The sequence below is a fragment of the Aptenodytes patagonicus genome, chromosome W (assembly GCF_965638725.1).
Source record: "Aptenodytes patagonicus chromosome W, bAptPat1.pri.cur, whole genome shotgun sequence".
Taxonomy (NCBI): domain Eukaryota; kingdom Metazoa; phylum Chordata; class Aves; order Sphenisciformes; family Spheniscidae; genus Aptenodytes; species Aptenodytes patagonicus.
The window spans coordinates 15652667-15667030 of NC_134981.1; the positions used below are offsets into that span (position 1 = coordinate 15652667).

General features: G+C 42.9%; 1 protein-coding gene across 5 annotated transcripts in view; it reads right to left on the bottom strand.

Annotated features, from left to right (window-relative positions):
• The window catches only part of LOC143172053 (nuclear factor 1 B-type-like), a 195745-nt gene that overhangs the window by 30478 nt on the left and 150903 nt on the right, over positions 1-14364 (bottom strand). The window contains exon 10 of one of the 5 annotated variants that reach the window (XM_076361277.1): positions 2068-2206. The exons of 3 other annotated variants lie outside the window; for them this stretch is intronic. In XM_076361277.1, the coding sequence (XP_076217392.1) occupies positions 2068-2206 (139 nt within the window). Of the gene's footprint in view, positions 1-2040; positions 2207-14364 lie in introns of all 5 variants that reach the window. One more of the 5 variants, XM_076361276.1, reaches the window with a different exon arrangement.

A 14364-nucleotide genomic window follows, 5' to 3' on the forward strand; every position in this document is an offset into this window, starting at 1 on the left:
TTCTCACTGTTGTGAATGGCCATGACAAAATCATTAGGGAAAAATGAAAATTGGAATCAAAAGCTCAGCTTACTAATGATGTGGCATGAAATTAATCTTTACAATTCTTTAGAAGGGTGCAATCTGATTACTATTTACATGAGAAGGGAGTTATTTTTTTTGTGGAACATAACATTATATATTCAGTTGCTTTATATATCAGGAAATAAAATTCACTTAGGGGCAATGTAATAAAATCACACCCTTCTCTGGTACAGAAGCTCAGGATATGGAACCTTTCACCTTTTACCATTCATTTTTGACCTAGATCAGTAATCACTGAAAGTCATTACCCTCTCATAGCTTTTGGTGGTATTTATGAATTTAGGTAGGTGGTCTTAGTCCACTTCCAAGCGTGGAGATGTCCACACTGTAAAAGGCATCATCACGGCCTGGCACCTTTGTTGGCAGACAAAGCAGAACTACTAAAACTGAATTAATATAAACACAGAAGCCATTCATAATTAATGAACAAATAAGGTCTGTTTTCTTATAACAGGCCATACTATAGGCAGGTAACCTGAAAACATCCCAACACAGCCTAGGTAATCTAGGTAAAAAGATTAGAGTGATAACTTCTAGTTTGTTGCTGAAAATACCTCTACTTGAAAGGTGCAAGAATTGCAGTGTAAACCAGCACAGAGGATATAGATCCACTGTAGCACTTAATCTCTTTAGCAGATCTGCTATTCTAAAAGAATGGCTAAAATATTTCCATAAACCTATCAATATAATTACTTGTTAATTTACAAGTAAACAATGCTGTTTGCTTAAACTGAATTCAAAAAGTTGCTATTATTTATTTATAATAAATACTTGTACAGTTTTCATCTTTTATGCTACCTGCTCAAATGTATTTGAATGTCTGCTTCATGTTCTAAAGCAAAGATTTGAGATTGTGTAAATACCTAAGAAGCATACAGATTATGGTCTTGATTAATGAAAGTCCAAAGGTTAGGGATTTGACCCACAGTTCAAACACTAATGTGACTAAAGCCAGCCATTTTAATGTAACTGATCCTAAAGAAATTAATATTTTTGATGCATGGTAAGATTTTTGTTGTTGTTATTCAATTTGACTTAAATATAGTTTGAGCTCTAAATCCCCTTAGGAAAAAAAATGAATACTTTGCTATAGATTTTCTTCCAAATTCTATGATCAGAAGTATCTCCTAAAAGTCTTTGCCACTCAAATAAACACTATAGTGATATTGGACTTCTCCAGTCCAAAAAATTAATGGCAACAGAAATGCAGAAAGTAGATAAAATACAATTCTCTGCATCACTGGGCATGAAACGATTAATCAGAAAAGAAAAATCTACACCATGCATAGTAACACCAATGTTGTTCTTTCCAAGATTGCAATTCCATTGAAGATAATACAATAATAACATGGTCCTGAGCATAGAGTTACAAAGAGCTTGAAATTTTAAAGGGGCTTAAGAAATAAAAAAAAGGCAGTTCATCTGCTACTCCTTGTTGTATCAATGATAAGGAATTAAAATTTTATTTTGCCACATCATTTATTTTTGCTTAAAATAACACAACCTATATCAACATACAGTTGTGATAACTTGGATTCAGTATGCATTGTAAAAAGCCTTGATTTCTGTAGAAAAGCTCATTGAGGGACAAATTATGCAATCTCTTTTTGGAAATCCCAGTGCTGGTCACTGTATAAAACCTTGCTGGCTGAGTGTGCTTCTCAGCATCATAACAATGTCAACCTTAGATGAACAATCATGTTTTCTTTTTTCTTGTGTAGTAGTCAAGTGACAGGCTTTTCCCTTTCATTTTGGCTTTCGTGTTGCAAACATCAATTCATGTAACATTGGCTGAAATTTGAGGAGGAAAAGCTTTGCAGTCAGATCACATTTGCTCTCCATGTAAGATGATGAGCATCCACTTGGTCAAATAGTAGGAAAAGGTACCTTTGGTCTCATTTTAAAATCATATTAAATATTTCATGGACATTTTTTGTTTCCTAGAGAAATACTCACTGGTTGCTGCAGGTGAAGATGCTTCACCTTCAGTGGATGTAGTGATGGGTTTAGCATCTGTCATGGTCAGGGTCACCGATCGCACAGCACTATGATGAGGAGAGGATGCCAAAACTGGAGTAAAATGGCCAGGCACTTTCCCTACTACTTGACCACTGCTGTTAGGCTACAAAACAAAACCAAAAAAATGCTTTGTGAAATACACATTTTGTGTTTAAGGATCCTACCCACCTATCTTAGGGTTTCCCAGAATGTTGGAATATGTAATTCTAAAAAAATCTATGAAACTATACATGATATTTTCAGCAGGCATCAGATCCTTTCATTAGCAGATAGGCACTACATGTTCAATTCACAGTATGTTTTAGTAAGTTTTATCCTTTTCTGAATGCAGCATCCATCAAATTGTTTCATAATAAAGTTGCTGTTCACCCAGTGGGATTCAGCTGACCAAGCACAAGGCAACACTGCAAAAACTGTATGTTCACATACTATTCTGGCTAGGAGCATAAGCAAGATCTGGGCACATCTCTTCAAAGAGATTAACTTATCTAACTTAGCTTAAGATATAAGCTAACTTATAATTCACATGTATGGGGGCAGGAGGAGGGGTTGAGGGATCAGGATAGGATGCACTATAAGGCATATATCAGAACATCTGAGTAAAGGCCACCCACCAGAATGCCTCTTTCACAGAGGACTTGAATAATGGGAACTCTGTCCCTGTCAACAGTATAATGGGCTTAATCATTTCTTTTCATGGATAGATGCACAGGGTGTACAAGAGGCAGCCTGCATATTCTGTCTTCTGCAGATATACATAATTGAACTTGGCAATGTTCACAGATAAATGTATATATTTATCCTGTATTTAAACATGACTTCAGCCTTACATCAACAGTACATAACTTGCAGTAAATATTAACATCTAGTAAATAAAGACTTATTTCAAATGTGGCTGATAAAAATTTTGAAGCTGATTATGTTTTCCGTGAATCAGAACTATTTTAAAATACACAGAATGACAGAATCACAGAATGGTTGAGGTTGGAAGAGACCTCCGGAGGTCATCTTGTCCTATCTACCCCCCCGCTCAAGCAGGGCCACCTACAGCCGGTTGCTTTTGAATATCTCCAAGGAGGGAGACTCCACAGCCTCCCTGGGCAACCTGTTCCAGTGTTCAGTCACCCTTACAGTAAAAAAGTGTTTCCTGATGTTCACATGGAACCTCCTGTGTTTCACATTGTGCCCATTGCCTCTGGTCACTGGGCACCACTGAAAAGAGCCTGGCTCCGTCTTCTTTGCACCCTCCCTTCAGGTATTTCTAGACATGGATAAGATCCCCCCTGAGCCTTCTCTTCTCTTCTCTAGGCTAAACAGTCCCAGCTGTCTTAGCCTTTCCTCGAGAGAGAAGCTTCTGTCCCTTCATCATCTTAGCAGCCCTTCGTTGACCTCTCTCCAGTATGTCCATGTCTCTCTTGTACTGGGGAGCCCAGAACTGGACACAGGACTCCAGGTGTGGCCTCACCAGTGCTGAGTAGAGGGGAAGGATCACCTCCCTCGACCTGCTGGCAACACTCCTCCAAAGGTAGCACAGGATGCTGTTGGCAGCCTTTGCAGAAAGGGCACATTGCTGGCTCATGTTCAGATTGTTGTCCACCAGGACCCCCAGGTCTTTTACTACAAAGCTGCTTTCCAGCTGGGTGAGCACCAGCATATATTGGTGCATGGGGTTGTTCCCATGTTGTACCCAGGAAACTAGACCTGTTAGTCTAGCCTCATTTCCTGGAAAACTTATGGAGAAGATCATACTGGGTGCTCTTGAAAGGCATTTAAGGGACAATGCAATCGTCAGGCACAGTCAACATGGGTTCATGAAGGGAAAGTCCTGCCTAACTAATTTGATATCCTTCTACAATAAGGTCACCCGCCTAGTGGATGAAGGGAAGGCAGTGGATGTAGTTTTTTCTGGATTTTAGTAAGGCTTTTGCTACTGTCCCTCACAGCATCCTTCTGGACAAGTTGTCCAACTGTGAGATGAGCAGGTACACGGTGCGCTGGGTGAAGAACTGGCTGAAGGGCAGGGCTCAAAGGGTTGTAGTGAATGGGGCTACATCTGGCTGGCGACCAGTCACCAGCCATGTTCCTCAGGGCTCAATTCTAGGGCCAGTTCTGTTCAATATTTTGATCAATGATCTGGATGCAGGACTTGAATGCACCCTTAGCAAGTTCGCTGATGATACCAAACTGGGAGGTGCTGTTGACTCTCTTGAGGGACAGGAGGCCTTGCAGAGGGATCTGGACAGATTGGAGCATTGGCCAATCGTTAATGGCATGAAATTTAACAAGACCAAATACCTGGGACAGAGTAATGCCGGACACAAGTATAAATTGGGAGAGGAGTGGCTGGGGAGCAGCCCTGCAGAAAGGGATCTGGGGGTGCAGGTTGGCAGCAGGCTCAACAGGAGTCAGCAGTGTGCCCTGGCAGCCAAGAGGGCAAACCGCATCCTGGGGGTGCATCAAACACACTATAACCAGCCAGTCAAAAGAGGCGATTATCCCCCTGTATTTAGCGTTGGTGTGGCCTCACCTTGAGTACCGTGTGCAGTTCTGGGCCCCACAATTTAAGAAGGCTGTTAAGGTACTTGAATGTGCCCAGAGGAGGGCAACAAGGCTGGTGAAAGGGCTGGAAGGCATGTCCTATGAGGAGCGGCTAAGGACTTTGGGGTTGTCTAGTTTGGAGAAAAGGAGGCTGAGGGGCGACCTCATTGCTCTCTACAGCTTCCTGAGGAGGAGAAGTGGAGAGGGAGGTGCTGATCTCTTCTCCCTGGTATCCTGTGACAGGACACGTGGGAATGGCCAGGGGAGGTTTAGACTGGACATTAGGAAGCATTTCTTTACCAAGAGGGTGGTCAAACACTGGAAAAGGCTTCCTAGAGAGGTGGTCGATGCCCCAAGCCTGTCAGTGTTTAAGAGGCATTTGGACAATGCCCTTAATAACATGCTTTAACTTTTGGTCAGCCCTGAAGTGGTCAGGCAGTTGGACTAGATGATCGTTGTAGGTCCCTTCCAACTGAACTATTCTATTCCATTCCATTCCATTCTATTCTATTTATATATATTTATATATGGAAATTCTTAAAATCAGGATTTACTGTAATTGTTTTCAGTGCAGGGACTTCAACAAGAGATATACAATCTGTAATGAATCAATCTCCTGTCAGACAGGAGTTCACAGAATTTCCCCAATACCAGCATATCAACACCTAAAGCCTCCACTTCCATTTAAAGACAAGTGTTTCTCTGTGAGGTATATCACTGGAAGCAAAAATTACTATCTATCTGTCTGATGCCATATTAAAACACTACTATCTACAGATGAAGCATAAAAACCTAACAGAACTTTAATATGAGATGGACATATAACAATTCACGTGTACTACTAAATGCAATGCATTTTTCAGTTAACGTTTGTATTGGGTCTGGCTGAGATGGAGTTAATTTTCCCCATAGCAGCCCTTATAGTGCTGTGCTTTGTATTGGTAGCTAGAAAGGTGTTGATAACACACCAGTGTTTTGGCTACTGCTGAGCAGTGCTCCCACAGCATCAAGGCTGTCTCTCCAACATTCCCCCCCCGGGGGGTAGGCAAGACCTTGGGAGGGGACATAGCCAGGACAGCTGACCCAACCTGACCAAAGGGATATTCCATACCATACCAAGTTTTAAAGGCGCAGGAGCAGGCTGTCCCCATACGCCGTAAGAAGAACGGGCGGGGAAGACGACCGGCCTGGCTGAACGGGGAGCTCTTGCTGGGACTCAGGAAAAAAAGGAGAGTTTACCACTTGTGGAAGAAGGGGCAGGCAACTCAAGAAGAGTACAGGGATCTTGTTAGGTCATGCAGAGAGGAAATGAGAAAGGCAAAAGCCCAGCTAGAACGCAATCTGGCCGCTGTCGTTAAAGACAACAAAAAATGTTTTTACAAATATATTAATGACAAAAAGAGAGCCAGGGAGAATCTCCATCCTTTATTGGATGCGGGGGGGAACACTGTCACCGAGGATGAGGAAAAGGCTGAGGTACTTAATGCCTTCTTTGCCTCAGTCTTTAATAGTCAGACCAGTTATCCTCAGGGTATTCAGCCCCCTGAGCTGGAAGACAGGGACGGCGAGCAGGATAAACCCCCCCATAATCCAAGAGGAAGCAGTTAACGACCTGCTACGCCACCTGGACACTCACAAGTCTATGGGGCTGGATGGGATCCACCCGAGAGTGCTGAGGGAGCTGGCGGAGGAGCTCGCCAAGCCACTCTCCATCATTTATCAGCAGTCCTGGTTAACGGGGGAGGTCCCGGAAGACTGGAGGCTTGCCAATGTGACGCCCATCTCCAAGAAGGGCCAGAAGGAGGATCCGGGGAACTACAGGCCTGTCAGCCTGACCTCGGTGCCGGGGAAGATTATGGAGCGGTTCATCTTGAGGGCGCTCACAAGGCATGAGCGGGACAACCAGGGGATCAGGCCCAGCCAGCACGGGTTCATGAGAGGCAGGTCCTGCTTGACCAACCTGATCTCCTTCTATGACCAGGTGACCCGCCTAGTGGATGAGGGAAAGGCTGTGGATGTGGTCTACCTGGACTTCAGTAAGGCCTTTGACACTGTCTCCCACAGCATTCTCCTAGAGAAGCTGTTGGCTCACGGCTTAGACAGGTGTACTCTGCGCTGGGTCAAAAACTGGCTGGACGGCCAGGCCCAGAGAGTTGTGGTGAATGGAGTTAAATCCAGTTGGCGGCCGGTCACGAGCGGTGTTCCCCAGGGCTCAGTACTGGGGCCGGTCTTGTTTAATATCTTTATCAATGATCTGGATGAGGGGATCGAGAGCACCCCCAGTAAGTTTTCAGACGACACCAAGTTGGGCGGGAGTGTTGATCTGCTCGAGGGTAGGAAGGCTCTGCAGAGGGACCTGGACAGGCTGGATCGATGGGCCCAGGCCAACTGTATGAGGTTCAACAAGGCCAAGTGCCGGGTCCTGCACTTCGGCCACAACAACCCCATGCAACGCTACAGGCTTGGGGAAGAGTGGCTGGAAAGCTGCCTGTCGGAAAAGGACCTGGGGGTGCTGGTCGACAGCCGGCTGAACATGAGCCGGCAGTGTGCCCAGGCAGCCAAGAAGGCCAATGGCATCCTGGCCTGTATCAGAAATAGTGTGGCCAGCAGGAGTAGGGAAGTGATCGTGCCCCTGTACTCGGCACTGGTGAGGCCACACCTCGAATACTGTGTTCAGTTTTGGGCCCCCTCACTACAAGAAGGATGTCAAGGTGCTGGAGCGTGTCCAGAGAAGGGCAACGAGGCTGGTGAGGGGTCTGGAGAACAAGTCTTATGAGGAGCGGCTGAGGGAACTGGGGTTGTTTAGCCTGGAGAAAAGGAGGCTGAGGGGAGACCTCATCGCACTCTACAACTGCCTGAAAGGAGGTTGTAGCGAGGTGGGTGTCGGTCTCTTCTCCCAAGTAACTAGCGATAGGACGAGAGGAAATGGCCTCAAGTTGCACCAGGGGAGGTTTAGATTGGACGTGAGGAAAAATTTCTTTACTGAAAGAGCGGTTAAACATTGGAACAGGCTGCCCAGGGAAGTGGTTGAGTCACCATCCCTGGAGGTATTTAAAAGACGTGTAGATGAGGCGCTTAGGGACATGGTTTAGTGGGCATGGTGGTGTTGGGTTGATGGTTGGACTCGATGATCTTAGAGGTCTTTTCCAACCTTTATGATTCTATGATTCTATGATATGATGTCTGCTCAGCAATAAAAGCTAAGAGAAAGGAGGGGGGGGGGCGCATTCGTTATTACATTTGTCTTCCATAGCAACTGCTATGCATACTGAAGCCCTACTTCCCAGGAAGTGGCTGGACATCACCTGCTGATGGGAAGTAGAGAATAATTTGTTTTCCTTTGCTTCTGCACACAGCCTTTGCTTTTGCTTTATTAAACTGCCTTTATCTTGACCCATGAGGTTTTTTTCCATCTTATTTTCTCCCCCCCATCCTGCTGAGGAGGGGAATGATAGAGCGGCTCGATGGGCACCTGGCGTCCAGCCAAGGTCAACCCACCACAACATTCATACAATATCTTTTCTTTAAAATATGACTGTATTCTTGGAATTTTAAGTGAAAAGGATCTTAGAAGAAACTTAGAGTAAAAAAAAAAAAATCAACCAACACCAGACAGTACCATAATTTTGTGTACTTCCTAGGTATAGCTACTTAGGACACTGTATCAGGTATTTCTGAAAGATGTTTTTGGACTTTCATATAAATCATGCAATTCCAGTTAGTCATTTAACCTGGAGAACAATGTATCTGCATCCCCAAAAAAACATTTCAGTGGTTTCCATGCTTCCAAGAACATTGCCCTGCTACAACCAGGCAATCAGCCAATGCATGTCATCTTGCCACACTGAATTCACTGTATTCAGAAATACTTCGGAGCATCATCTATTCTTTTTCTATAGTTATAATCCCTTGTAATGATCAAGTTCAGATACTATAGTGATGGGCACCATTGCAAAACTCTATGATAGCAGTTTTCAAGACCTTTGCTTGAATTCCATTTATTGATAAAATTGTAGAAGATCCAGTTTTGCATAATTTTTTTCTCCCTTGTTCACTGTACAAAAAAATTAATTTAAAAAAAAAAATTGTGTACTGGCCCCATCTATCCCAGAGTTCACAATTCATAAATTCTGTCACTGAGTCCATGCTATTCTGGTTTGTAATATGCAAAGTACAGTACGTGATGATTGGTCTAGTAAAATCTACAGGTAAAAGAAATAGGTGGGAGAAGTATCCCCCCACATTTTTCTACTTCCCCTTTTTTGTAATACAGTATAACCCCAGCTTTGTACAACACACGTTTTTTTTTTCATGTAGGACTCCCTAATGTTATACCACCTGTTCCCATTCAATGGTCATGTGAGCCCATGCATGTAGAAATGGACTTAGGAAAGCCAAAGCTTAGCAGGAGTTGTAACTAGCGAGGGAGGTGACAGGCAACAAGAAAGGTTTCTCTAAGTACATCAGTAGGAAAAGGAAGGCTAAGGAGAGTTTGGGCCCATTGTTCAGTGGGGCAGGGGACCTAGTGACAAGTAATAGAGAAAAGGCTGAGGTACTCACTGCCTTTTTTGCCTCAGTTTTCACTGGTAAGACTTGTCCTGAGGCCTTCCAGGTCCTTGAGCCTCCTAGCAGCATCTGTGGGAGTGAAGCAGTACCCACAGTGAAGGAAGAAAGACTTGGGGAGCACTTAACTCACTTGGATACACAAGTTCAAGTGACCAGATGGGATGCATCTGAGGGTGCTGAGGGAGCTGGCTGATGTCATTTCAATGGCCAATCTCTATCATCTTAGAACGGTCATGGCAATCAGGAGAGGTTCCTGAGGACTGGAAAAAGACAAACATCACACCCATCTTCAAGAAGGGCAAGGAGGAGGATCCAGGGAACTACATGCTGATCAGCCTCACCTCAATCCCTGGGAAGGTGATGAAGCAAATCCTCTTAGAAGCCATCTCTAAACACATGAAAGACAAGAAGGTGATTGGGAGCAGCTAGTATGGATTTACTAAGGGCAAATCATTCTTGACCAACCTCATTGCTTTCTATGATGAGGTGACTGGCACTGTGGACAAGGGGAGGGCAGTGGATGTTGTACACCTTGACTTTAGTAAGGCTTTTGACACAGTCTCCCATAGTCTCCTTATCACAAAATTGGTAAGATATGGGCTGGATAACTGGATGATAAGGTGGATGGAAAATTGCATGAGTTGTGATCAGTGCTGCAAAGTCCAGCTGTTGGCCGGTAACTAATGGCATCCATCAGGGATCAGTACTGGGGCCAATACTATGTAATGACTTCATTAACAACCTGGATGACAGGACAGAGCACCCACTATTTCCCCTGGGGAAACCTATGGAAGCTCTGTGTCTTTAATTGTAGTTAAACCATTCTGTTGACTAGCATGACTCACTATAATTAGTGCAGTAATAATGTAATTATTATTATGATCAGAATTGTTGTGAAGAGTACAAGGCATCTCAGTTGCTTGTCATAACAATCTAAATTAGTGTATTACTGAAAGATGTTGGGGGGAAACAGTTCATTTTAGGTAAATGCTGTCAGGGTATCCATTCTTTCTATTTCTAAAGCTGAAATTAAAACTATTATCATAGTTCCCCTTTTGCACTCCAAATTAATATGTTTTGAGGTGGGAAAGTATAATTAAATTTGGTGTGGTATTCCTACAGATGCAGTTCTGCATTTTATAATAATTTTGTTTGAATAAGAATTCATGTTTTATTTAGAAAAGAAACAATGGCATGCTTTGAGCCAAACCAGTTTATCACAACAATTTCCTTCTGTCACTGAAACTTCACAGAAAAAAAAATAAATTGCTATTTTACAGTTTTATATTGACATCCTGTAATTGTTCTGTTTGGAGAGATTTTGACTAGACATGTAGGTTCTCTAATGTAGCACATAGAGCAGAATTTTAAAGAATTAAATTTAAAAGTGATAACATTAATAATAGTGATTAATGGTGATAAATTGCAGAGAATTGCTGGTACATAAGCCTGAAATCCCACATTTGGTGTTGTGTAACCCCATTTCCTTTTCTCAGAAATTAAATCAAACATCAAGTGAAATGAAAAATATTACCCTGATCTTATGAAAGTTATGAAAGGTGACAAAAGTAGTAAATCAAAGCCAATTTGGCCTCTTATTCTCTAGGGTGCTACAAAACAAGAATAGGAAATGTTTTTAGTTTGCTGCTACTCTGAAATAATTAGCTTTTTAACGTTAACAGATTAATCTTTTATTTGCAGATAATGGACTTGGCTCTTGGGAAAGAGTTGAAAAAGCTTATCTTGCTCAGTAAATGGACTTCACAATATTAGAATGACAACAGCACATTTGTCAACTGGCAGAAACTCAGATACTTCATTTAGATGTTGCGTTTTTACATTGGTGATTCAAAGCAAAATACTGAACAATCTAGAGAGTTTATCACCTAAATCTGCCCTTTTAACATATAAAAAATCAAAAGGCAAGAAATAAGCACTGAAAAATTAAAGAAATGCATAATAATAAGGCCCTGATTTTAATTTGCATATTTTTCCCTTAATAGTGTTTAATTAAGGCAACAGTTTAAAATAAAGTTCCAGCACACCTCTAAGATTTTCCACACTGGATTAACGTTAAGGAGTTTTAATAGATAGCTTAATTAGACTTTGTTATTCATGAAATTTTGCACAAATTAAAATCAGTTCCTTCATGCAGTGTTCCCAGTTGAGACTCAGCAAAAAAGCTATAAGAGACTGAAAGGCTTTTAATCCATGGACAGACAGTAATTTGTAGTCTAAAGCTGAGATACTTCAATTTCACTGGTTGGTTTAATTTGCATCAATATTGTAAACCTATAAAAATCACATTACTAGTACTTCTCGCTCCAAAGTAAGCTGAGACTTTACAGACCAACACATTTTTAGAATATGTGCATAGTTATGCAGCTGGATCAGAATGTTAGCCAATGCAGGCCAATAAACACAATGACTTTTTGATCAGCCCAGAAGGGCCTTATCTGTTATTCAGCACCGAAACATTGATTCAGTCTGAAGTTCTATTGTTGTAATGCCTGAAATACTCACAGAAGGGCCTGTCAGTTGTGCTAAATATGTTTATCGTGACAATCCTTTTATGTTTATCAAAGCTGATAATATGATCTTTACAAAAAAAAGACAAATTCTTGGGAGCAGGGAAACCTGAGAAAGTTACACTGTCGTTTCAGTGCATATTCCCAAGTATCACCCTAAAACATACTACAGTACAAGTTACAGAACTGCATTTCAAACAAGGCAGCAAACCTGGAAACCAGACTGAGCAGCAAAGATTACATTACACTGATCCTGGAAATATTTCAAGTATTGACAAGACCAAGGCTCAACTTCAATTTGTCTTATAATGCAGATCATGTTAATGCTATGTGCTGATTCTAAAAGCAGTCTTGCACATAGTCCTTTACATATTACTTTTCTAATGAAAACCACAATAATTTCCCACATCAGTGTCGTGGTTTAATCTCAGTCAGCAATTAAGCACCACGCAGCCGCTCGCTCACTCCCCCCCACCCGGTGGGATGGGGGAGAGAATTGGAAGAGCACAAGTCAGAAAGACTCGTGGGTTGAGATAAAAACAGTTTAATAATTGAAATAAAATGATAATAATAATATGATAATAATAATAATAATACACAAAACAAGTGATGCACAGCACAATTGCTCACCACCCGCTGACCGATGCCCAGCCAGTCCCCGAGCAGCGGCCCCCCCGGCCAGCTTTTCCCAGTTTATGTACTGAGCATGACGTCACATGGTATGGAATGTCCCTTTGGCCAGTTTGGCTGTGCCCCCTCCCAGCTTCTTGTGCACCTCCAGCCTCCTCAGTCAGTAGAGCATGGGAAGCTGAAAAGTCCTTGGCTAGTGTAAGCATTACCTAGCAACAACTAAAACACCGGTGTGTTATCAACTTTGTTCTCATCCTAAATCCAAAACACTGTACCAGCTACTAGAAAGGAAATTAACTCTATCCCTGCCGAAACCAGGACAATATCCACCCCTTATTCTATACCATTTGCATCATGCTCAAGTCTCACATTTTCCAGTACATTTTCATTAATCACCACCCCCTTTTATATATATATATACACACATACACAGATATCATTCCCTTCATCTGTGGGCCATCCCTCTAAAATGTTCGGTGAGTTCATTTAGTCCATGACTTCGGGCTCCATCTGTCATAATAATCTTTCAGGGCAGGAAAAATGGAGATGGTATGTGGTGTTGGATTGTTTCAGGTTGAAGTCAGTTCTGGTACCATCATCACTGTGCTTTGCTTGGTTTCACTGAAGTTATTCTTCATTAATCTGGGTGATTCTTATTATAATAACATTAGTATGGCATATAATATTATTAGTATTATTAGTATATCTGTGTATTATTAGTATAACTATTATAACTATAATTAGTACTTAACATCACATAATTCAGATCATTGGCTATTCTCACCCAAAATCAAATCCCCTTGAGGCACACATCGGACTTCCCCATCCTTCCGCATTATCCACCAAGTGCACCCAGGTCCTTGAGCAAAAGCAATCCCACGGATGGGTCTGCCTCTGCCTGAGGCAGGAATAACCCAGACTGTCTTCCCCAGCATATTTTTTATGTGCACTACAGGGACTTTATTTCCATCTACAGTACGTAAAAGTTCTGACTGGGCAGGGCCTGCTCGATTGGCAGATCCCCGAGTGTTGACTAACCAGGTGGCCTTTGCTAAATGCGTATCCCAATGTTTGAATGTCCCACCACCCATTGCTCTCAGCGTAGTCTTTAACAGTCCATTGTATCGTTCAATTTTCCCAGAAGCTGGTGCATGATAGGGGATGTGATACACCCACTCAATGCCGTGCTCTTTGGCCCAGGTGTCTATGAGGTTGTTTCGGAAATGAGTCCCATTGTCTGACTCAATTCTTTCTGGGGTGCCATGTCGCCATAGGACTTGCTTTTCAAGGCCCAGGATAGTGTTCCGGGCAGTGGCATGGGGCACGGGATATGTTTCCAGCCATCCGGTGGTTGCCTCCACCATTGTAAGCACGTGGCGCTTGCCTTGGCGGGTTTGTGGGAGTGTGATATAATCGATCTGCCAGGCCTCCCCATATTTATATTTCAACCATCGTCCTCCATACCAAAAAGGCTTTAACCGTTTGGCTTGCTTGATTGCAGCACATGTTTCGCATTCATGGATAACCTGGGCTATAGTGTCCATGGTCAAGTCCACCCCTCGATCACGAGCCCATCTGTATGTTGCATCTCTTCCTTGGTGACCTGAGGTGTCATGGGCCCACCGAGCTAGAAATAATTCACCCTTATGTTGCCAGTCCAGATCCACCTGAGCCACTTCAATCTTAGCAGCCTGATCCACCTGCTGGTTGTTTTGATGTTCTTCAGTGGCCCGACTCTTGGGTACGTGAGCATCTACGTGACGGACTTTTACAACCAGGTTCTCCACCCGGGCAGCAATATCTTGCCACAATGCGGCAGCCCAGATGGGTTTGCCTCTGCGCTGCCAGTTGCTCTGCTTCCATTGCTGCAACCACCCCCACAGGGCATTTGCCACCATCCATGAGTCAGTATAGAGATAGAGCACTGGCCACTTTTCTCGATCAGCAATGTCTAAAGCCAGCTGGATGGCCTTTACTTCTGCAAATTGGCTTGATTCAC